Source organism: Chiloscyllium punctatum, chromosome 16, assembly GCF_047496795.1.
Source record: "Chiloscyllium punctatum isolate Juve2018m chromosome 16, sChiPun1.3, whole genome shotgun sequence".
Lineage (NCBI taxonomy): Eukaryota > Metazoa > Chordata > Chondrichthyes > Orectolobiformes > Hemiscylliidae > Chiloscyllium > Chiloscyllium punctatum.
Window position 1 is genome coordinate 16,545,864 of NC_092754.1, and position 25,233 is coordinate 16,571,096.

The 25,233-nt window shown below is 40.1% G+C and overlaps 1 protein-coding gene across 9 annotated transcripts in view; it reads right to left on the bottom strand.

The window, feature by feature from the left end:
- The window catches only part of camta1a (calmodulin binding transcription activator 1a), a 1,308,418-nt gene that overhangs the window by 13,822 nt on the left and 1,269,363 nt on the right, over positions 1–25,233 (bottom strand). For 7 of the 9 annotated variants that reach the window (XM_072586311.1, XM_072586309.1, XM_072586306.1 and 4 more), the window contains one exon: positions 17,696–17,726. The exons of the other annotated variants lie outside the window; for them this stretch is intronic. In XM_072586311.1, coding sequence (XP_072442412.1) covers positions 17,696–17,726 — 31 coding nt within the window. The remainder of the gene's footprint in view (positions 1–17,695; positions 17,727–25,233) is intronic. 9 annotated transcript variants of the gene reach the window in all.

The following is a 25,233-nucleotide window of genomic DNA, read 5'->3' on the forward strand; positions in this document are numbered from 1 at the left end:
GAGGCAGTGTTTCTCGTGAATGAATCCAAGTTCAGCAGATAATAGGAATGATATGGAGTATTGATTTTTACTCCAAAGGTAGTTTAAAAATAGGGAAGTCTTGCTAAAACTGTTAAAGACCACACCTCAAATTCTATGAAGAGTATTGGTCCCCTTATCTAAGGAGAGATATATTGGTGTTGGAGACAGTTCAGAGAAGGTTCTCTCAGTCAATCCCTGGTATGGAGAGATTTTTGTATGAGAAGAGTTTGAATAGATTTGGCCTCTTATCATTGGACTTTAGAAGAATGACAGACAATCTTATTGATATGAATGAGAATCTTAGGGGCTTAACAGGGTAGATGTGGAGAGGTTATTTCCTCTTGTGGGTGACTCATGGACCAGAAGGCATTATCTCAATGTCAGGGCTCATCTACTCAAGACAGAAATGAGGAGGAATTTCTTTTTTGAGAAGGCAGCAAATCTGTGGAATTCTTTATTGCAGAGAGCTACCATGCTGACTTGTTGGGAATATTCAAGGCTGAGATAGACAGATTTTTAATCTACAAAGGAAACAAAGGATATGGGAGGGAAACAGGAAATCGGAGTTGAGGATGATCAGATCAGTCATGACCTCATTAACTAGCAAGGTAGACTTGAAAAGTTAAATGCCCTACTTCTGTTCCTATATCCTGTGGTCATCTGGTCTAGATATACCTACAATGTGATTAGGGAGGGAGTTCCAGGATTTTGACCCAATGACAGTGAAGGAAAAGCAATGTGTTTCCAAGTTAGAATGGTCAGCAGCTAAGAGGTGGTGGTGTTTCCATGTATCTGCTGCCTTTGTCCTTCTAGGTGGTAGTGGTCATTGTTTGAAAGGTGCTGTGTAAGGAACCTCAGTGAAGTTCAACAGTACATATTGAAGGTGGTTGATACTCCTGCTACTGTCTGTCAACAAATGGAGGGAGTCAATGTTTGAGGATGTGATGCCAATCAAATGGGATTGCTTTGTCCAAGATAGTGTCAAGTGTTATGAAGTTGAAGGCATGTAGTGTATCTTTCAGAGAGAGACAATGCTGATCAGAACTGAGAGATGACAAATACCTGTGTACATGCATAGATGGCAGTCCCAGAGTGTACTGGAAAATTGAAAATATGTAACATTTGGCTGTGAAATGGGTACCTGAGTTAGTTGTTGTTTTGACAACAATTCAAATTCAACCAATCAGTTTAAATTATGCCCCAGGATACAAAAACCCAATTGAGTTTGAACTTATTGTTTTGCCAACATCGAACCAATGAGACAATCCGATGTTGGGGGTATAAAAATATGGACATTTTGAAAATTGCAGAGAGAGAGCAACTGCCATCAAGACAGAAACACATGGAGATCTAACAACTTGCTCTCCAAGAAATTAGGAACCACACTCTACCAAATGTGCCTTTTGAAATGAAACATACTAGCAGTAAAAAGAATGAAGGTGACCCAGGGAGATCAGTCAGAAGAGTGAAGTCACAGAAGACGACAGTGGCTGTGTGCTTTTGAAATTAAGTTGATGTAATTTTAATATGTGTCTTAGTGGAACAGCATATTGTTATAGAGTTAAAGGCAGATAATGAGCAGTTAAGAGAAAGGGGGGAGGGGCTTAAGAGTTGTGAATAGTTGTTGTTTAATGTTCACTTTTAGAATTAAAAAAATAAATTGATGTTATTTTCTTTAAATAGTGGAATTTGGGAGTTCTCTGTCACTCATATTTTAACAGATTACAAGGCAAGGTGAACTTTTCTGGGAGTTCGATTTAATTAACAAAAGGGTTCACAGCCGTGTCATAACACAAGCTTCTTGAATGTTGTTGGGGCTGCACTCATTCCAGGCAAGTAGGATGTACTCTATCACACTCCTGACTTATGCCTTGTATGGTTGACAGGCTTTTCGAAGTCAGGAGCTGAGTTACTCCCTGCAGGATTCCTAGTGTCTGACCTGGTCTTGTAGCCGCAATATTAATATAGCTAGTCCAATTCAGTTTTTGGTCAATGGCAAAGCCCCATGATGTTAACAGTGTGACAATCAGTGGTAGTAAAGTAAATGAATGTCAAGGAATGATGGTTAGACCCTCTCTTGTTCTGGAAGTCCAATTACAACACATCTTCTGGGTCTCCCTATCAACTCTGGCAGAATTTCCTCAAATCTCAAATAAATTAATCAGGCAAACATCCCTTTCATGAACCCATGCTGACTCTGTTTGATTACAGTATGATTTTTCAGATATTCTGGTATTAGTTCCTTAATGATTTTCCAACAACAGATGTTATGCTAATTGACCCATAGTTACCTGCTCTTTTACCGCCCTCCCTTTCTGATTCAGGGTGTCCCATTAGCAGTTTTCCAATCCTCTGGTACTTCTCCAGAATCCAATCATGTTTGGAAAATTAGAACCAATGCATCCACTATCTCTGTAGCCATCTCTTTTAGGATCCTATGATGCAAGCGATAAGTTGGAGATGTTGAAAGAATTGGGAATTCCCATTTCATGCACCTTGAAATGATTTCCAAGATGTGGTGGTAAAAGGAGTGCACTGACTGCTCAACCTGATTGGGTTGCCTTTCACTAGTATTCTCAAAACTGATACTGAAATGTTTAAATGGCTGGTGACTACAGTGCAGCCTGATATTGCGAGAGCTGGGGCCTTGGTGTGAGATCCTTATATTTTTTCCTACACTTTTCTTTAGATATCTCATAGACTCATAGACATTTGCAGTACAGGAGGAGGTCAATCACCCATTATGTCTACACTGACCAACAAAGATCTGACTACTGTAATTCCATTTTCAAGCTTTTGGACCATAGCCCTGGAGGCTACAGCATTACAGTAAATATCTAAATACTATTTAAATTGTTATGAGAGTTTCTGATTAAACCATCTGTTCAGGTAGTGAGTTCCAAACTCCCACCATCAATAATTTTCCTTAATTCTCCCCTCAGCCTTCTACCTCACACCTTAAATCTATACTCCGTGGTTACTGACCTCTCCACTAATGGGGAAAATGTATTCCTATCCACCTAATCTATACTCCTCATAATGTTCTACAGCTCTTTCAGGTCTCCATGTCAACCTTTGCTGCTCCAATGAAAACTACTCCAACCTATCCAATCTTTCCTCATAGCTCAGACCCTCCAGCCTCGGCAGCTTCCTAGTAAGATGCATCTGCACCCTCTATTCATGTAATTACATCCTTCCATAATGTGGATGTGTAGGACTGCATCCAGTACTCCAGGTGTAGCCTGACCAGCATAATCTCTTTTATTCTTGTATTATATGCCTCAAATAATAAGGACAAGCATCCCATGTGCCTTCTTAAAGCACTTTACCTATCATAATCCATTGTCATTCATGCTGTGTTCTCAATCTACATTTGAAGGGAACTCAGTCTCTATTAGCAGCAGTTCATTCAGAAGTAGATGACTAGAATCAAGTGATCCATGAAATTTACCTGAAATTTTACTCAAATTGGCATGTGAGACAATATTATGCAGTTGATTTGATGAATGTTGAGTCTTTGCTAGTTGGACAGCAGCAGTTTGGAGGAAAGGTCATTATTGTATTCTCAAATATTTTTGAGATGTAATAGCACTCTTTCCAGTGTCTCAGCTATGCATTAATCACTACCAGGCCCCTGCTTGTTTATGAAACCTTCTTTGAAACTGTAGAAATAATCACTAAATTAGGGCTTGATCATCATGGACCAAAATTAGAAGCATGTTTTCACACTGAAGTACAGAATCTAGAACTCTGCTGTCCAAATGGTCGTGGATGATGGGGTACAGTGAACTTCAAGATTGAGATTGACAGATATTTGTCAGGTATGTGTATTGTGGAATGTGAAGCAAATGTGGAGTTGAGGTGAAAATCAGCTGCCTTTGTTCCAAATGTTTCTATAGTACCTAGATTTGTACAGGGATAGAGCAGGCTGAGTTTTTCCTATTCCACAGATCGATCTTATGAGTTGGTTATAAGTTGGTTGTCCTCAAAGTTCTTAGTTTCCAAGATACACTAAATACACCATCAGCTGGGGTTTCTGAAGAGCTCAAAGCTATTTCCTTGAATACTGAAATATCCTAAAGCAGCAATCATTATTACTCTCATCCTCACATGCTGATTTAGAAGTTCAGGCTTGCTTCCTGATTTCTATTGAAATTTAAAAGTGATAATGATTGGACAATCATTATATTGCAATAAATTAAGCATAGGAATCTACAAATCAGGGGATGGTGAATTGAGTTAAGCCAGAAGTGCAAAATGCATCAATGTACTTTTTTAAAAAATTGGGTATAATATAAGCTATTGTTTGAAACCTTCTCCTAATTCTCATTTTATGCTTTTCAAGCCCATTTCATTTCACGTAGCTAATTGGTGAGGTGAAAGGGCACAGGAGCAATTGGAGAAATGGCAATGTAGTTTAATCTGGAGATATTAAATGCGAGGTGATGTATTTTTCGAGATTTAATGCAGAAAGGAAGTGTATAGTAAATGGCAGAACCCTTCAATGCACCAACATACAAAGGAATCTAGGCGTAAAGGTCCACAGTTCCCCAAAAGTAACAACTCAAGTGTATAAAGTGGTCAAGAAGGCATTTAACATACTTGCCTTCATCTGTCAGGGCATAACTGGCAGGTCAGGTTGCAGCTGTATAGAATGTTAGCTAGGTCACTTTTGGAATATTGTGTACAGTGCTGGTTTCCACACTTCAAGAAAGATGTGGAGGCTTTGGGGAAACAGTTTACCAGTATGTTGCCTTTGGAGAGTATTATCTACGAGAAGAGATGGACAAATTTGGTTTGTTTTCACTTGAACATTGCAGGATGAGGTGCGACTGAGTAGAAGTTTACATAATTATGAGAAGCATGGATAGAATGGATAGTCAGATGCTTTTTCCCAACATAGAAATGTCAATTACTAAGGGTCATAGGTTTTTAAGGTAAAAGGGGTAAGTTTAAAGGTGATGTGAGAGGCAAATCTTTTACACAGAGGGTGCTAAGTGCCTGGAATGTGTTGCCAGAGGTGGTGTTGGAGGTGGATACAATAGCAACATTTAAGAGGCATCTTGACAGATGTATGAATAGGCCGGGAATAGAGGGATATGGACTGAGTAGAGGTAAACATTTTTAGTTTAGAAAGGCATCATGTGTTGGTGCACTATTGGTGGGCCAAAGGGTTTGTTTCTGTGCGGTACTGTTCTTTGCACTTTTTTGGTGATTGAAATACGCTTTAATTGGTAGAGGTCATAAGTTTTTAAGATACCTGTACAATATTTTTGAAGTGCAAAACACCCATACAAAAAACAGGGATGCAAGTTGCTATGTTAGCCACCCTGAGTTACTCTCGGAGTGATTTCAATGGATTGCTCTAGAGAATTACATAGGACTTACAGCACAGAAACAAGCCATTTGGCCCAACAGGTCTACTTTGGCATCTCAGCCTCTTTCTATTTTTCTTCATTTCACCCTATCTACACATCTTTCTACTGCTTACCCCTCATGTTCTTATCTAGCTTCCCCTCATTTACAACAATGCGACCGTAGCTAAGGAATTGCAGAATATAACAAAAGAGGGCAAATAGAAGTGGGGGGATGGAGATTCTTAAAGATGGGGGGCATGCGGTTATGAGCATCAAGAGCCAAATGAAAACCTTAATCACATCCTATAGACAGCACACACTAAAGGTTTATTGCTCATGAAATGATCAAATGAGGCAGATTTATCATCCAATGTTGATCTTGAGCAATTGTTTAATTATCATAGACTAGACCAACTGAGTAAACTTAAACAACAAAAGTTCTTGAATGTTTTAGCCTTTTGGCCTTGGAATTATTCCTTATGGCATTAACAAGTTCAACTTAACTGTATAAAATTTATCCATCTATTATTTTATCAGAGGTATGTACTTCATTGTAGACAGGCGAAGGAGGCCATTTGGTGCTTAATTTGTATGGCAGCTCTTCACTTGAGCACTAATCCCACCTGTATCAGACCCCACCTCAAATACCATCCAACTCTGCCTTGAAAATGCCAGGCTTTTGCCTCAACCACTACCTGTGACAAAATATTCTGTGTTACAACAACCTCCTCACTCTTCATCACAAGTTTAAATTGATGACCTCTCATTGCTACTCCCAATCACAGGAAATTGCCTTTCTTATCCATTGTATAGAAATAGTTCATAAAATTCTTAAAAATATATTAAATTTCCACAACGTTCTTTACTTTGGTAGAACCAATTCCAGTATCTCAAATTTCTCCTCATTGCTTTCGTCCTCCATTCCTGGTCCCACTCTGGTGAATCTATACTCTATAATCTACCATGTTTTTTTTCTAGGAGGAGGCCCAAAATTACACATGGACATCATGGGCATATCCGTTGTCTTATGAAAATTTAACAATACCTATTTATTTTGATACTCTGTAATATAAAGATAGTGAAAACATGTCTCAAAATAATAGCCAGATGAATAGCAAGAAGGGCCTGAATGTTAACACCATGTATAATTGACATGAATCATGTTTCTCTCTGGTCTGAGAGAATTAAAGTTAAACGACAAATGAACGTAAAGTCTGGAAACGGATACGGAGAAGTTGAATGGGTAATAAGATGGCAGATGGGGCATAATGTGGAGAAATATGAGGTTATATAAAAAAAAAGAAAACTAGGTTATTTTTAAATGGTGATAAAGCATTAAACATTTGTTTTCAGCAGGATTTCAGTGTCCTTGTACAAGAACACACCAAGTTAACATGCAGGAACATCAAGCAATAGGGAAGGTAAATGGTAATTTGCCTTTTGCTGTATGAGAGTTGAACTACAAGAGTAAAGAAATCTTTCCGCAATTGTGCAGAACTTTGCTGAAATACCAACTGAAGTAGCATGTACAGTTTGGTATCTTTTCATAAAGGAGTATATGTTTAGCTTAGAGGGAATGCAACAAAAGTTCACAAACTTGATTCCTGGGGTAAAAAGGTTTGTTCAGTGAGGACAGACCGAGTACAGGCCTATACTCATTGAAATGCACAAGATTCCGAGAGGGCTCGATTCTGAGGTTTTTTTTCCCTCTCAGGCAGGTCTAGAACTAGTGGGCATAGTCTGAAATTAGGAGGTCAGCCATTTTAGGCAGAGATGATGTGACATTTCTTCATTCAGAAGATTGAAAATCTTCAGAAGGCAATCGATGCTCAATCTTTGGGTAGATTCAAAGTTGAAATCAATAGATTTTAGGACATTAGGGAAATCAAGGGGAGGGTTGGACATGAAAGGTGAGGATCTGCCGTGTCAATGGAAAAGCAGGTTCAAGAGGCTGTATGGCGTACTCCTGCACCTATTTCTTATGTTTTCAAAGGCTGAAAGACTGAGAAGCCTAGAAGTCTTGTGTTTAGTCCTGTAACATAAAGTCCATTCGTACACATTAATACAGCAGTTTTCAAATTTCACCATGTCACACTGGGGTCTGATGTGACTTTGACTGCTATTTTAACTACCATTGGATTAACACGCTCAATTAAAACAGTGCACCAAGCACTTAATAAGAGCATTTTAAATGCTTATATCTTAATAACACACAGTGGAATTTCTAATTCAGGAATTCCAGACCTTGTACTCCCTACTTCCTTGATCATCATTGGTCACCAGTCTGAATGGGCTGCATTTTCCCTCACAATGTTCAGCTTGGATCAAAAAGATATGGGCAAGTTATATTAGCTAACTCCACAAAGTAAACCTTCCACTGGGGAACTTTATCAACAGCAGACTAGGAATCAGATTGACTGCTCATTCCAGAGAGTTACACTTGCTAGGCATATAATTGGGTGTGATTTTGAAGCCATGTGATACTTTTCCAATGGCACACTGCAATGTGAAGGTCCAACTCAACGAATGGCAGTTTTCTTGTAGCCAGGGCTGGGCTGTCATTGGAGTTGGAGGTGTCCCTCCCTTCAATTGTCACTGATTACAAGTACAAATTAGGAAAACAGTGGGACTCCATATTCTTGCATTATTGGCTATATGGAACAAGAGACGGTTTGCAAGTTTAAAAATGTTGCATTTCTAATTGATCGGAAAAAATAGCAAACTTCACAGAGGGAAGATGGAACAGGTGGAATGGTGGCACAGTGGCTCAGTGGTCAGCACTGCTGCCTCATAGTGCTAGGGACCTGGGTTTGATTCCACCCTCGGGAGACTGCCTTTGTGGAGTTTGCACATTCTCCCTGTGTCTTGCATGGATTTTCTCTTGGTGACCCAATTTCCTCTCACAGTTCAAAGATGTGCAGGTTAGGGTGGATTGGCCATGCTAAATTGCCCATAGTGTGAGGGGATGTGTAGGTTAGTTGGATTAGCTATGGGAAATAGTGGGTTATGGGAATGGGTCTGGTGGGATGCTCTTTGGAGTATACTCAAAAGGCTTGCTTTCACAATGCAGGGATTTTATGATTCTAGGTAGAATTGCATAATATAAAGAGCCAGCAAGGGAATAAATAAGAATATTTTCAATTTTACATTTCATGTGCGTCAGTCTTTCCCACTGCTTTGGAATCTTCCAATTAGTCTATCTTTGTGTCAGGCACTTATTATAGCCAGTCACAAGGAACCTAACTATAAAATCCAATCGCATGCAGAGGGGTAATTCAACCGTAGGTTTCCTGGGTTTATCTGTCAAATCAAGATCTTACTTGACAATCCTTCATCAAACCCAGCCTGGAAATTGCACCAATCACAATTGCATTCTAGCAAATTCCTCTGTCTGCCATTTTGACAGCAAAGTTGACTCAACCAAATTAAATAAGACAAGTCTTCTGTTAAATATTAATTTGAGAATTTGATGCAAATAATAATTTGTAGCATGTAGCATCATTGATTAAGCAACATATAATGTTGTGGTTGGGTCTTGTGTTACAGTGGTAATGCCCCTACCTGTGAGCCAGAAGGTCCAGGTTCAAATCCCACCAGCCTCAGAGGTGTGTCATCACACAACAAATAAGGATAATGTTGTGGCTTATCGACACTTAGCCGGTGACTATCATTGGTCAGTGTTAGCAGTTAAGAATTTACCGACTTGTTAGTGCTTCAATGTTTTGATGTTGCCAGAACTGAAAAAGACCTAACATTCTCTCTCTACCTTCAACCATATAAATCATATGTAATAACAACAACAGTGCAAAATTAGTAAAGAACAAGAAATGGGAAGTTCCTATGATTTTTGGATTTCACAGATTTCCCACTGTTCAACAGGTGGCATTGGTGAGATTATCTTCCAAAGCTATTAGCATATTTGAGCAACACATGATATGAAGGGCAGATTCAATAGTTTTAATGGACAATTTCACTTGATGGGGTTGTAACCCAATGTGAGGGTTGGATGTTAATGGACAGAAAATCACCTGGGCCTGTGAACAGGGCAGGCCAGCGTCAAAACCCGAATTGTCAGGAACTCACATTGAATATCAAATTCAATTAATGAGATGTGGGGTGCCATTGCTGGATTGGAAATGGTACACCACCATTGGTCTTCAATGTGACATCCACAACTCCATGGTCTTTCTCATGAGTGAGTGCAGAACAATAGTTCACCTCTCGATTACTGCTTGGCACTTTCTGCTCTAGAAGATCTCTTGAGCTGGAATTTAAAACTGTTTCTCTCCATTTCTATACATTGAGGGAATTTTTTTTTTCTCACTAATGTGAGTCATCAGCTGCAGCAACTTGTAAAACTTCAATGATCATGATTATAGGAGTCTCATGTGATCCTGCATTCTTGATGATCCACTAGACCACTTAAGACATTTGGCATTAATGATTACCTCAACAAAAACATGATGTGTAAGAATATGTTATGAAAATCATGCAAACTAATGATATTGTATTGGCTGCCTGTTATACATAGTAACTGATATTCAGTTCGATTACAGTCAATGGAAGTAAATATTAGATGCTCTGTTTAAGGGACGTCTAATCTAAAATCACCCATTCTATGCCACCAACCAAAACACACCTCTACCTGAGCATTGGTGTAATCTCATTCAGAGGGGCATTAATGATAAACCTGGCTCCTAATGCAAATTTTTAAGTAGCTTCGATTTAACATTTTTCATCAAATTCGCTGAACTAATTAGTCTCTTGCAGCAAGGGAACCAGTTCCCAGGAAAATGCCAATATTTGTGTGTCACTGGAAGGACTTTCATTATAAGCCTGAGGTCCCACCAGCATTTAATTTGAGTGTTTTCTCACTACTCTGGTCTGGTTTGTCATGGCAGTTAACTTTTCCAGTTCAAAGTTGGGCATTTCAGTACATTAAGGCCTCAGATGCCACATGAAACTAGTCACATCAATTGGAGAGGAGATGTTACAGTTTTCAATGAGCACGTCTACATAATTGTCTCCAGAACAATTTGTTCGTGTTGTCGCCACACACTGAACGCAAGCAATCAATCCTTTCCAGTACTTTACACAGTAATAATAGTCCCCATAATGTGCACTTGGTAAACATCCTGGTTACAGGAACTTAAAAGTATTAGTGAGACCAGAAATCCATAACAACAGGCCAGGTCCCATATGATATAACAAGATCATATAATTTCACATATCACACGCTAATATGACTGTACATTATTAGAAATTGGGTTGCCCCTTCATTTCTGAGCAGTATCATTTCATCGCAACTCATTCGTGACTGAGGTCAAAGAAATCCAAACAAGCCAATGAATTTGAACCATCTTGTCACTTGTTTAAAGCTGCAATATATTAGATCGAAAAAATCAGTTTCGGCGGAAAGCTACTGAGGAGGAAATAAATGGTAAAAAAAACAGGTCATTTGTATTATGAGAGACCAAGACCTTGGTGCAAGGTACAATTAAGTATAAAAGAAGGGGTGAAGTGTGAGTTTATCAAGAGGTAAACTGAACAAGCTGAACTACTGTGGCCTTGCTTACAGATACACTGGGGTTCAGAACATGATTGTGCAGTTTAACTAGGAGAAAGTGGGGACTGCAGATGCTGGGGATCAGAGTCGAGAGTGTGGTGCTGGAAAAGCACAGCAGGTCAGGCAGGACCTGAGGAGCTGCCTGACCTGCCATGCTTTTCCAGCATCACACTCTCGACTGTACTATTTAACTGTTAAGGTGGAGCCAAACTTAACTTGACCTGTCCATTACTCAGGAAAGACCTATATTAAAGTGCTCGAAACAGATACATTCTGAGGTAAATTAGACTCAATAGCTGATGCAAATTTCTGTAAACTGGTAGCTGCTTTTAAATCCTTGGCATTGTCTATTATGGAGAGGTCCTGGGGAGTAAACCGAACTAACAGCAAACTTGAATTTGTAAATTTTAGGAGAATGAGGAAGCTGGCAATTTAATGGAGAAAAAGGTTAGCGTGGAGGATTCTCCAAGTTGTGGAGAGGGTCATTTTAACTGAACCCTGTCAGCAGGAAGGCAGGTAACCGATCTGGTGCCATCCTATCTGTATAGATAAAAATCATTCTTTGGTTGAGGATAAAATGTGTGCTGGGCAGCATAGTTGGTGTTTTGGGAAAAAAGTGAGGAATGTTTAGAGATCCAATAACCATTGCACTATCAACATAATACAAGAAAGAGCCGAGGCCAATTGTAACTTACTAATGGAGTTAGAGGAATTTGTGACCAATGTTTCCTTTGATTTCTTTACGCTGTGTGGCCTGTTTCTTGTACTATGGGGTGTCTTTAAGATTGAACTATGATTACAAATCTTAAAAGGGGCCGCTGCTTATGTACAGTCTGTTTATTCCCTGGATGTCTGACTCATTTCCAATTGCTGAACAGCCACTCATCTATGCAGCTTAGAAAAAAATGTCAACAATAATTCAGTAAGGGGGAAGTGTCTTTGTTATATTGGCAGTCAATTTGGATCAAGTTAAACCATCAAACTGGCAGTTGAACTACTCCCAGTTGGTAAGATGGAATGGTATGTAACCTGGCATTGTATTAAATGTAACTGCTCAGGTATTTTGTTTGGGTAAGTGGCCTAACCTGTACATAGCAGGGGTCATTTGTTCAAGAAAGTTTCAGTATGGTGACAGGTCTTTGTAAACCCCTGGTCCCATCCTTTGGAGGCTCTGATTATGTAACTCAGCACAGTCTATCAGCACGACTGTGAAGTACCTTAGGATGTTTCACTATGTTAGAGATGCTATATAAATGCAAGTTAGTGATGCTATTGTCTAAGTACACATGGGCATTGCCAAATGTTTTGTCCCTGCTTCATGGAGTGTGGGTGTTGTTCTCAAAGCCTGCATTTCTTCCCATCCCTTATTACCCTTGAACTGCATGGCTGGCTTGGCCATTTCTAAGGTCATTTATGAGTCAACCACATTGCTGTGGGCCTGGAGTCACATGTAAGCCATACCAGGTAAGGATCGAAGTTCTTTTTCCCTCAAGGTCATTGGTGAACCAGATGGCTTTCTATAACAATTGACAATGCATTTATGGTTTATACTAATGAAAATAGCTTTAATTCTATATTTATCAACAGAATATAAACTCCACCAGCTGTCTTGGTGGAATTTGACCCCATGTCCCCCACCCATCAGCCTGGGCCTGTGGATTACTAGTCCAATAATATTATAACTATGTTAGTTAAACTGCTTTATACAGACTCAGTATTGAAATGCAGTAAACTTATTTAGTTTATTCTCCCAAGTGAACTCATGTGCCTGGGTGGCACTGGATTGCCTCTAATGGGATGGTCTCTGAATTATTATTCCTTAAACAAGCATAATGCATCCAAAAGGCTACAAGAGTGACCCAATCCCTGAAAAAAACTTGTTTCAACTGACATTAGCTCTGATGTGTTAGAGCGACTTAGAGAGAGCAGACGGTTATAGGCAGTTTTGGAATCACTGACAGCTTGTGCCACAAATGGGTCTATGGCATAAATAAATGATTCAGCTTAAAACAAAATTGGGGTTTAGTTCTCCCTGTGTCAGTTTGTTAAATCGCTGGCTGCACTATCCAAACTCACCTGTTCAGTGAAAATAAGCAATCAGGTTAAAACATGAAGAGTAGAATTCTCAGATAAAATTTAGAAGCCAAGGTGTTAATACATGTGCAAAAATCTTCAGAAGAAAACTGATGGATTTGGTAGACTGTGGTTGCAAATCGATTGTCTACTCCTTTTGGGAACATTAGTATGAATGGAGGAACTTGCATTGGATACTGATACTATTCAGCACTACCCCACTATGATCAATGGCGCAAAGTGTGTTACACTATTTCTTGCACAACTTCTACCTGCAGCTAATTATCCTTCAGTCCTCATGTAAAGACAGAGAACAAGGGTTATAACAGGTGATACAGTACTTTATTACACTAAAATCCACAAAAGTCTCATTAGTGGGTACAGACAATACTCAGTGTAGGAACAACCTGACAGACTGAGGTCTCAGGTTCTATCTAACATGGCAACATGAAAATTCCTATGCAGGCCACACACACATTGGGCTCCCATAAGTCACAGTGTAAAATATATTAAAGAGTTGCACACCTAAACTGTCTGCATAGCCTGATAAGTAGAGGGTACATTGGTGCCATTTTTATTCTAGGCCAGATGTCATCATAATTAATCGTCGAATGTGCAGGGTTGAGTAACACATACTATCTGGTACTTCTGACTTGGAGGTGCCGGTGTTGCACTGGGCTGGACAAAGTTAAAAGTCACACAACATTAGGTTATAGACCACCCTGTTGGACTATAACCTGGTGTTGTGTGAGTTTTTACTTTATCTGGTACTTGAATGAGAAACTGAAAAGAACATTCAGTACTACAAACACAGGGTACAAGGTCAGAGAGCACATATAGCAGCGGTAAGAAGATGATTCTATTTAAGCCTTGTTAAAATGAAATTTGTGACTGTGAATGTTGTCCTTTCACCCTGAGAATGTAACACCAGAGATTGAGGAGGGTTGAAAGCATCAGCCGGAGTTACTGCACCTGATCACTATTTGTGACTTCTCTTGGAAAATGCACAAGAGTGAAGTTTGGGTGTAGGTAGTACAATAGCTCAATGTTGATGTCCTCTACAGTTAAAGACCCTGACAGTAATAACAGCTTTAGACTCAAGGGAAGATCTATCTCTATAACTGTTGCTCTAAGTTTGAGGTATTGGGGAACTATACCCCAACAATAGTGAGTATCTGAAATCAATAAAAAGCAGAAGTGGAGGTTGAGGAGAATCTGTACTTTTCTGTAATATACTGCAGCTTTAAATACGATCAATGATATTGATTTTAGCCTGTGACATCAGCCATGTGCATGCATGCAGTCATTCCAAACTGGGTAATCCATAGTTACTGATCTGCTAAAGCTGTTAAACCTCATGGGGAGCTGTGTGTGTTGGCAGGGGTGCTGCTGCAGGATGGCTCATGGGATGCAACACAAACTCTTGGAAATTTTGGATATTGCAAGCCACCACCATGAAAACACATTGTACACATTAACCCATTATTTCTCCAGCATGAGCTTTTGCTGACTGACAGGGCCAGCTTTGGTCAGAATGTATAATCAGCCTAAACTATGAATAAAGTGTGATTCTTTTTCCTTTGCTGAAGTTGGAGTCTTGGTCAGATTGCCAGCTCTCCCACAACACCACTGAGTATTGAAATGTTCTGTAGTCAAATCAGAAATTTTCAACAGGCAAACATTCTGGAGGGGTGTTTCTGGATTTAGAAGTTAGGTCTATCTTTTATTTTTTAAAGGAATGAATTGGCAGAGGAATTATTAATTTCAAAAATATTTTATTTCTTGTAGCCTGGATCTCCAATAAACTGGGAAGAAAGGAAAAAGTTGTTTTATTTTATCTATTTCCCAGTAATTAATGGCAAAAACAACAAACAAATTCACATGAAATACTTCTCTATCCCATATGATATGGACAGATCCAACATCTAAAGATGGTTATGAGGGTCATGATGTCACCATTGTCAAATAACTTGCTGATACATATGGCTGTTAAGGAACAGGGTTGGGGAGTGCATCTGGACCTCAGTAAAACAGTAGCAGCTACTGGAATGAAAACATTTCCAATGAAACATGGCTTGGCTGGGGTGGAGGGTCATGGTGATAATGAGAGAGATGTGGACGTCAATGGGTGATGCTTATTCTTTTAGCCCAAGAACTAGGTCAGATGCTAAGTCTGAAGTTCTCCTCTGTCAGATGCTTTGAAAGTAAGCTGTGACCGTTTCAATCTACTTCCTAATACCCAGAGCTGAATTTTGGCAAACTCTGAGGCCACAGGACAGTTGGTGTGTGAAACTGAATAATTTTATGCTAGTGTAATAGGGGGACACACTAAGGTTAGGACAGAGCAGTGGGAACCTTGCTTTATATTTGGCCCACATCATATACCTGACCTGGATGGGTTGCATTTGACAGGGCAGAGCATGGACATTGTCTAAATGGACTTAAGCAAGGCATTTGATAAGCATGGCACACTGGTTAGCAAGATTAGATCACATGGAATCCAGGGAGAGCTTGCCACTTGGATACAAAATTAGCTTGAAGGTAAGAGACAGGTGGTGGTGGTGGAGAGTTGCTTTTTTTCCACTGGAGGCCTGTGACCAGCAGTTTGCCACAAAGATCACTGGATTTTTGCTGGATCCACTGCTTATTGTTATTTACATAAATGATTTGGATATGAATACAGGAAGAATGATTAGTAATTTTGAAAATGGCACCAAAATTGGTGGTGTAGTGTACAGTAAAGAAGGTTACCTCAGAATACAACAGGATCTTGATCAGATGGGCAAACAGCTGAGGTGTGGCAGATGGAGTTGAATGGAGATAAATGTGAGGTGCTGCATTTTGATAGGGCAAATCAGGGCAGGACTTATACACTTAATGGTAAGATCCTGGGGAGTGTTGCAGAACAAAGAGAACTTTGGGTGCATGTTTGTAGTTCCTTGAAAGTGGAGTCATAGGTGGATAGCGTAATGAAGAAGGCTTTTGGTCTGTGTGCCTTTGTTGGTCAGTGTATTGAGTATAGGAGTTAAAAAGTCACGTTCCGGCTGTGTAGAACATTGGTTAGGCCACTATTGGAATACTGCATTCAGTTCTGTCTCCCTGCTATAGGAAGGATGTTGTGAAATTTGAAAGGATTCAGAAAAGATTAACAAGGATTTGTCAAGGTTGGAGAATTTGAGTTACAGGGAGAGGCTGATTAGACTGGGGCTGTTTTCTCTGGAGTGTCAGAGGCCGAATGATAACCCTATAAATGCTTATAAAGTCATGAGGGACATGGATAGGGTGAATAGCCCAGGGTAGGAGAGTCCAAAACAAGCGGGCAGTTGTTTAAGGTGAGAGAGGAAAGATTTAAAAGGTACCTAAAGGGCAACTTTTTCACACAGATTGGTGCGTGTATGAAATGAGCTGCCCGAGGAGATAGTGGAAGCAGGCACAAATAAGAGACATCTGAATGGGTACATGAATAGAAAGAGGTTAGGGGGATATGGGCCAAATGCTAGTAAATTGGGACGAGATTAATTAGGATATCTGGTCAGAATGGACGAGTTGGACTGAAGGATCTGATTCCATGCTGTAAATCTCTATGACTTTATGGTTCCTGAAATAGTAAAGGGTTCTATTCCTCAAGACACATCCCATAAAATAGGGTTTCCATGTATTCTAGCTTGCTCTTATTACAAAAGAAATGGATTAGAATATGATGAAAGTACAGATAATGTCAGCTATATTTAGTGTAACTGTGACAGACATCTGCATAGTCTCCATGTGAAATAAAAAGACGGATCAGCTGCAACTATTCAATTCAGAGGAAATGCAGTCCTGTCCACCCCTTTTCTAGGATGACCTTCACTGAAATGGTGATGCATCAAATTGACATCATCGCCTTTGGCAACATTCATCAACATTGGTCTCCACCATTGGCTTGATAACCAAAGTGGGGAGGGATGAAACAGTATTCTGAACTACACCAGAAATATTATGTAATGTCGTAAGGGTCACAGCCACATCTTGGCTTCAGATCTCAGATGGTTCAAGGTCAAAATCCTGCATGGTGTTCCCAAGTGTCTTGATTTTGTAAACTCCAAATGTTGGATCAACAGTAGCCCTGATGTATTTAACTTCAAAACCTAATAGTCAAAAGAACCCTTATGTGTAGTGGAAATTTGTTTTAATGTTCAATATAGTTCTCCAACACTGCACTAAAGTCCATTATTGTCCAGCCCAAGGTCTACCCAACCTTGTGTGAAAATGCCAGGAGTGTCAGCAGTGTTAGCATTTGAGACAGGAAGAGCAGAATTCTGGTCTAATACTAGCATGGTTTGGTTTTGCTTGACTTTTCAATTTCTAGAAATCTTGGTGTTAAATCCCATGAGCCAAATGGGTTCCACGTTAAACATGTTTATTGGTGAATTCCTTGTACCATCCAGTATTCCACAATTCATCACAAGTGTCATTCTGGATCATGCACAAAACATCTGGTGAAATCATTCTTCATATATATATTTAATATATATATAGTCAAAAATGTATCTTTAAGAAGCAAATTGTTAGTATTGTGTGGAGTGTTAGTTTCATCATAGGCAACAAATGTGAGAATTGGCAAGTTAGGCTGCAGCCTCATGCAAGCAGGCACCAAGCAGAGATAGAGAGAAGCTGGCCAGCAGAAGGCTACACTCACCCTTTTGTACAGTCTACGGTCCACCAGGGGGCTTTAGACAGCAAAACAATACCAAACAGCTATTAGCAAACCAAACGTACCATCAATTATCAGTCCAAAGGCAGGTTTCAACACTTCACATTTTGATGCAACTTGATGTCATTTCTCCCTCCCTCCCACTTCCCTTTTTGACATTTTCCTTCAAAACCTCTTCACCTCCGCTTATTAGGAGTGTGGGAGTGAGTTAAGGGACAAGGATCCTTCATTGGCTATCATCACTAAAGTTGTCTTTTGTGGATGGGTTTGACAGAAGATGCGTGTCTAAAAGTCAAGAGACATGCTTCCTTCCCATCTCCAGGCCTGGTGACCAGGGCCAATGATGCTTCTCATACACTTGCCACTGGGTTACAATGAACATTCTTGAGATTCAGTAATAGGGTGGATGAATCGTCATCCTATCATAAAGGTTTCAAAGTCAACTCTCTGACTGGCAACCGAATTGGCAGTGATTCAATCACACGTACCTATTTGAACTCAAAGGAACAGTTTGTCCTCCATCTCACAAATCTCAACTTAAAAACAGAAAGACAAATAAGGTCAATAATTGGACCAAAAATATTTTTGATTACCTCTCATGCTCTTTGGTGCTGAAGGCTGCACAATATTAAAGGCAGCCCAAGTGGTTGACAATATACAAACAGAGTGTTGTGATCAGAGCAGTAAAAACCAGAAAGGACACATTCAGAAGAATTAAGCAGAGAGGAGTGAGTAATATAAAACAGTTGACTATTAGAGTTTAGATGCTCCTATAATGACACAGTATTGACACAGAAAAAGAAGCAGTGCAGCAATTAAAGTATTAAAATGACCAACATCATTTCTGAGGAACAGTGATAATCTCACCAAACTTCTGACCTTGACATGCCTTGTCTGCCCATAGAACTCAAACAATGCTAGACCCAGTTATTTTGCATAGGTGTAATGGGCCAAATGGTCTCCTTTGGTGCTGTATCATTTTATGATTTTCATGAACAGCAAGTTGCCCAGATTTAACATGTGTGTGTGCACATGTCACATTTTGTTCTAGACATCGTGTCATCTTCAATAGTTGTGGTGCATCTGATGGATTCAGCCATTGCATTGTAACATTGAAAAGAATGACTGAAGTAAACAAAGTTTTTTTGCTTCTTTAAGAGTTCTGTTAAAATATTATCCCATTTTTCTCTCTTAGGAGTTTACTGCCTCAATGCTGTGTATTACAAGAAATATTTTCTTTTTTTATATCTTGACCATTTATGTTTTCTCTTCTTTTAACAAAAGAAAACTTTTTTGCTCAACAATTCTATTTAATGGAAGATTCAAGTAAACAATGAGGTACTCCCTGAGACCAACTTCTATCCCATGGAGTGTATCCCCCTAATATTGCTCAGCAATCATTCTCTGTCCCTATAAGAATCAAATAGCACAGCTATTTGACCCATTTTCCTGCTCTTCCCCATAGCCCGACAATTTTTTGTTTTTTCAATTCCCTCTGGAAGTTATTATTGAATCTGCTTCCACTACCCCCTAATCCTGTGCATTCTAGATTATGACAACTCAGTACATTAAAAAAAAATTAATCCCTGGCCTTTTGTTTACCTATTATCTTAAATCTATTCTTATCCTAATTTTTATTTTGTTGTTTCAGTCTTTCTCGTTTCTCTTTGTTCTATGGGACTTTTATTTCCTGGCTAACTCATGTTACCTTTTATTGTGTTTAAACTAAACCCTTCTTACAGATCCTGATGCCGTGATATATGAATGGGGCACAACCTTGTGTTGAGAAACAGCACTAAACAAATTGGCATTCAGTTGTTTTGAAGGTCCTGGGCTCTTGAGAACAATCCAAATAGGCTCACAAAGGAAAACTAACACTATTAGCCTAGTTGATCAGGCACTATGAGGTTGTCCCCATGCTAGGATTGTTCTGGTGACTCCAGAAATTGAAGAAAGTTCTCAAGGAAACTACTGTGAGCAAATCTGGCGAGAAATTGGTGTGGGTATTAAAACAATGAGTGTTTTTTTTTTAAAACACTGAAGACTTTTATTAGTTGAACAGGAGTTGGGGAAGAAAAGGCTCTTTGACATTCATCCACTTGAGTCATGGACAGTCTGTTTGCTTTTTGATTGACCATAAAGGATACATTTGGTGACCAATAGCTACAGCATTGTGCGGGCAGGGGACGGAGAGGTGGAGCAGTATGATGTAGGAGATCATGTAATTCAATCTCTAGGAATACACTGAACCAGAATCGGAAACCCTAATGGGAAAGGAAGAGCTTGAGAAGGCAATGCAGCATTAGTGAGGTCTTGGGAAACATATACTAGTTACAGGCCCCAAAAATTCTTTCAGCCCAAGACCAAACAAGCATCACCTCAAACTAAATCAGAGTCTGCCATTTGTCAGCTGTTAGTTACCTAGTATTGTCAAAATTCATAACACCTGGAGTGGGATCTTCATTTTTAGGCAGAGCAGTTGCTATAATTCCAAAACCCATAAATAAATTAAGATTACAATGAAAGAATTTTACACTAATGTGATCAAATTCAACACAACACAAAACAAAACTCTTGTAAAATGAATACGGAAACACTTCTTGGCAGAGGAGTTGCATTCTATGTTGAAATGTTGTTTACCATCTTGAATTCTCCAAGTTAAGTAATCTTAACGTCTGCCAATTTCTGGTGTTATTTGTTACTTGTTTAAGAAAAAAGGTTGAAAAGAAAATTACCACTTGAGAATCCCAGTGCCCACTCCTTACTAAAACATTTGAGGGGCTTTTATTGGTGAGCAGGGTGCAAAATTGTTTAAACTGCATGTTTATCAGCACAACATCTTCCTTCATATTCAGTATTCAGAATTCAGAAGATTACGCTTATGGGATTTGTCAATTCTTCTGAGTGGTGAAGGCTTTCCTACTATCTGGGAATCCCATTGATTCCACCTACTCTTATTGCTTTCTTCCAATCCACAGAATTCCCCAATATACTTCATTGCTCAAATGTAAAGGTCAGTGGGACGTGGTTGTGGAAAAAACATGGAGCTATGGAATTAAGCTGTGCTGTATATGCAGCTCATTGAAGTCTCACTGTAAATTCCTGTGTCAGTTTTCTATACTTCAAATGTGAAGAGAAAGGAACATTGATACAGGGCTTTCACAAACACAGGATGTCCCAAAATACTTTTCAGTCAATTAAATGCGTGGCTCAGGAGCTGGTGCAGGGGAACAGGATTCACATTTCTGGATTACTTGATTGTCTTCTGGGGTAGACATAACCTGTATAAGAAGGACGGATTGCACTTGAATTGGAAGGGGACTAATATACTGGTGGGGAGATTTGCTAGTGCTGCTCGGGAGCATTTAAACTAGAAGGGGATCCAGGGAGATAGTGAGGAAAGTGATCAGAAAGAGACTAGTATAGATGGGAAAAAGAGTAAGTCAAAAAGACATGGCAGGTAGGAACAAAGCAGAGAACAAAGTAGAACGGATAAATTAAACTGCATTTATTTCAATGCAAGAGGCCAAACAGGTAAGGCAGATGAACTCAGGGCATGGTTAGGAACATGGGACTGGGATATCATAGTAATTACAGAGATGTGACTCAGTGATGGATAGGACTGGCAGCTTAATGTTCCAGGGTACAAAAGCTATAGGAAGAATCAAAGAGGGGCAAGAGAGGACAGGGAGTGGCACTTGTGATCAGGGATAACATTACAGCTGTATTTAAGATTAGATTAGATTCGCTACAGTATGAAAACAGGCCCTTTGGCCCAACAAGTCCACACCAACCCTCCGAAGAGTAAACCACCCAGACCCATTCCCCTCCCCTATATTTACCCCTGACTAATGCACCTAACACATGGGCAATTTAGCATGGCCAATTCACCTGACCAGCACATCTTTAGATTGTGGGAGGAAACCGGAGCATCTGGAGGAAACCCACGCAGACACGGGGAGAATGTGCAAACTCAACACAGACAGTCGCTCGATGTGGGAATCGAACCCAGGTCCCTGGCGCTGTGAGGCAGCAGTACTAACCACTGAGCTACCTTTTCACCCCAAGGAGGGTATTTCTGGGAATATGTCGAGGGAAGTTAATTGGGTGGAACTGAGAACTAAGAAAGGGACAATCACCTTACTGGGATTGTATTATAGATATCCCGATAGCAGGAAATTGAGAAACAAATTTGTAAGGAGATCTCAGTTATCTGTAAGAAAAGTAGTGTGGTTATGATAGAGGATTTTAATTTTCCAAACATAGACTTGGATTACTATTGTTTTAAGCCCTTGGATGGACAGGAATTTAAGTGTGTACAAGGAAAGTTTTCTGATTCAGTATGTGGATGTACCTACTAGAGAAGGTGCAAAACTTGACCTACTCTTGGGAAATGAGGTGTCAGTGGGGAAACACTTTGAGACCAGTTACCATAATTCTGTTAGTTTTAAAATTGTGATGGAAAAGCATAGTCTGGATCTAAAAGTTAAAGTTCTAAATTGGAGGAAGGCCAATTGACGATATTAGAGAAAGCTTTCAAAAGTTGATGTTCATGGGTAAAGAGATGGCTGGCAAAGGGAAGCCTTCAAAAAAATGAGATAATAGAATTCCAGAGACAGTATGTTCCTGTTAGGGTGAAGGGCAAGGCTGGTAGGTGTAGGGAAGGCTGGATGACTAGAGAAAGTGAGGATTTGCAAAAAGGGGACATGATATAGCTTTGGCAAGTAAGGTTAAGGAGAATCCAAAGGGATTCTATAAATTCATTATGAACAAACGGGTGATGAGGGAGAGAATAGGGCCCCTTAAAGATCAGCAAGGCCACCTATGTGTGGAACCACAAGAGATGGGTGAGATACTAAACGAGTATTTACAGCAGTTTACTCTGGAGGAGGATATGGAAGATGGAGCACATGGGGAAAATAAATAGCTACATCTTGAAACATATCCATATTACAGAGGTGTTGCTGGATGTCTTAAAATGCATAAAGATGGATAAATCCCCAGGACCTGATCAGTGTACCCGAGAACACTATGAAGCTAGGTAAGTGATTGCTGGGCTCCTTGCTGAGATACTTGGATTATCAATAGCCACAGGTGAGGTGCTGGAACACTGGAGGTTGGCTAATGTGGTGCCACTACTTAGGAAAGGTGGTAAGGAAAAGCCACAGAACTATAGACCGCTGAGCCTGAGTTTGATGGTGAGCAAGTTGTTGCAGGGAATCTGACGGATAGGATTTACATGTATATGGAAAGGTAAGGACTGATTAGAAATAGTCAACATGGCTTTGTGCGTGGGAAATCGTGTCTCATGATCTTTGTTGAGTTTTTTGAAGAACTAATGAAGAGGACTAAGAGGTACAGTTAGTAAGTTTGCAGATGACACCCAAGTTGGAGGTGTAGTGGACAGTGAAGAAGGTTACCTCAGATTACAACAGGATCTGGACCAGATGGGCCAATGGGCTGAGAAGTGGTAGATGGAGTTTAATTCAGATAAATGTGAGGTGCTGCATTTTGGGAAAGCAAATCTTAGCAGGATTTATACACTTAATGGTAAGGCCCTAGGGATTGTTGCTGAACAAAGAGACCTTGGAATGGAGGTTCATAACTCTTTGAAAGTGGAGTCGCAGGTAGATAGGATAGTGAAGGAGGCATTTGGTATGCTTTCTTTTATTGGTCAGAGCATTGAGTACAGGAGTTGGGAGGTCATGTTGCAGCTCTACAGGACATTGGTTAGGCCATTGTTGGAATATTGCATACAATTCTGGTCTCCTTCCTATCGGAAAGATGTTGTGAAACTTGAAAGTGTTCAGGAAAGATTTACAAGGATGTTGCCAGGGTTGGAGGATTTGAGCTATAGGGAGAGGCTGAACAGACTGGGGCTGTTTTCCCTGGAGGGTCAGTGGTTGAGGGGTGACCTTACAGAGGTTTACAAGATCATGAGGGGCATGGATAGGATAAATAGGCAAAGTCTTTTCCCTGGGATTAGGGAGTCCATAACTAGAGGACATAGGTTTAGGGTGAGAGGGGAAAGATATAAAAAGAGACCTAAGGGGCAACTTTTTCACACAGAGGGTGGTACATGTATGGAATGAGCTGCCAGAAGAAGTGGTGGAGGCTGATACAGTTGCAACATTTCAAAGGCATTTGGATGGGTATATGAATAGGAAGGGTTTGGAGGGATGCTGGCAGGTGGGACTAGATTGGGTTGGGATATCTGCTCAGCATGGATGGGTTGGACCGAAGGGCCTGTTTCCATGCTGTACATCTCTATGACTCTATGACTGTTGAGGACAGAGGTGGATGTGATCTATATGCATTTCAGTAAGGTGTTCAACAAGGTTCCTCATGGTAGCCTGGTTAGCAAGGTTAGATCACATGGAATAGAGGGAGAACTAACCATTTGGATATAGAACTGGTGAGAAGGTAGAAGACGGTGGGTGGTGGTGGAGAGTTGTTTTTCAGACTGCAGGCCTGTGACCAGTGGAGTGCCACAAGGATCGGTGCTGGGGGTCCACTGCTTTTCATATTTATATAAACAATTTGGATATGACCACAGGAGCTATGGTTAGTAAGTTTGCAGGTGACACCAAAATTGGAAGTGTAGTCGACAGCGAAGAAGGTTACCTCAGAGTACAACGGGATCTTGATTAGATGGGCCAATGGGCCAAGGAGTGGCAAATGGAGTTTAATTCAGAGAAATGTGAGGTGCTGCATTTGGAAAGGCACTTCTGGGCAGGACTCATACACTTAATGGTAAGGTCCTGGGGAGTGTTGTTGAATAAAGTGACTTTGGAGTGCAGGTTCATTGACCTTGAAAGTGGAGTTACACGTAGATAAGATAGTGAAGGCAGCATTTGGTATGCTTACCTTTAATGATCAATGTATTGAGTATAGGAGTTGGGAGGTCATGTTGCACTGCACAGGACATTGGTTAAGCCTCTGTTGGAATGTTGTGTGTAATTCTGGTCTCCTGTTATAGGAAGGATGTTGCGAAACTTGAAAGGGTTCACAAAAGATTTACAAGAATGTTGCCAGTATTGAAGGGTTTGAGCTATAGGGAGATGCTAAATAGACAGGGCTACTTTCCCTGGAGCTTTGGAGGCTGAGGGGAGACCTTATAGAGGTTTATAAAATCATGAGGGGCATCGTTAGGATGAATCAACAATGTCTTTTCCCTGGGTTGGGGGAATCCAGGACTAGAGAGCATAGGTTTAAGGTGAGAGTGAAAGATTTAAGAGTGACCTAAGTGGTAACTTTTCCACACAGAGGGTGGTGCGTGCATGGAATGAACTGCCAGAGGAAGTGGTGGAGGCTGGTACAATAACAACATTTAAAAGGCATCTGGATGGGTATGAATAGGAATAGGTTTAGAGGGATATGGGCCAAATGGACTAGATTTATTTAGGATATTTGGTTGGCATGGATGAGTTGGACTGAAGGGTCTGTTTCCATGCTCTTTATCTTTATGACTCTATGGGTGCCTTACAGGAAATATGGCAGTCAGCTCATGCACATCAATAATC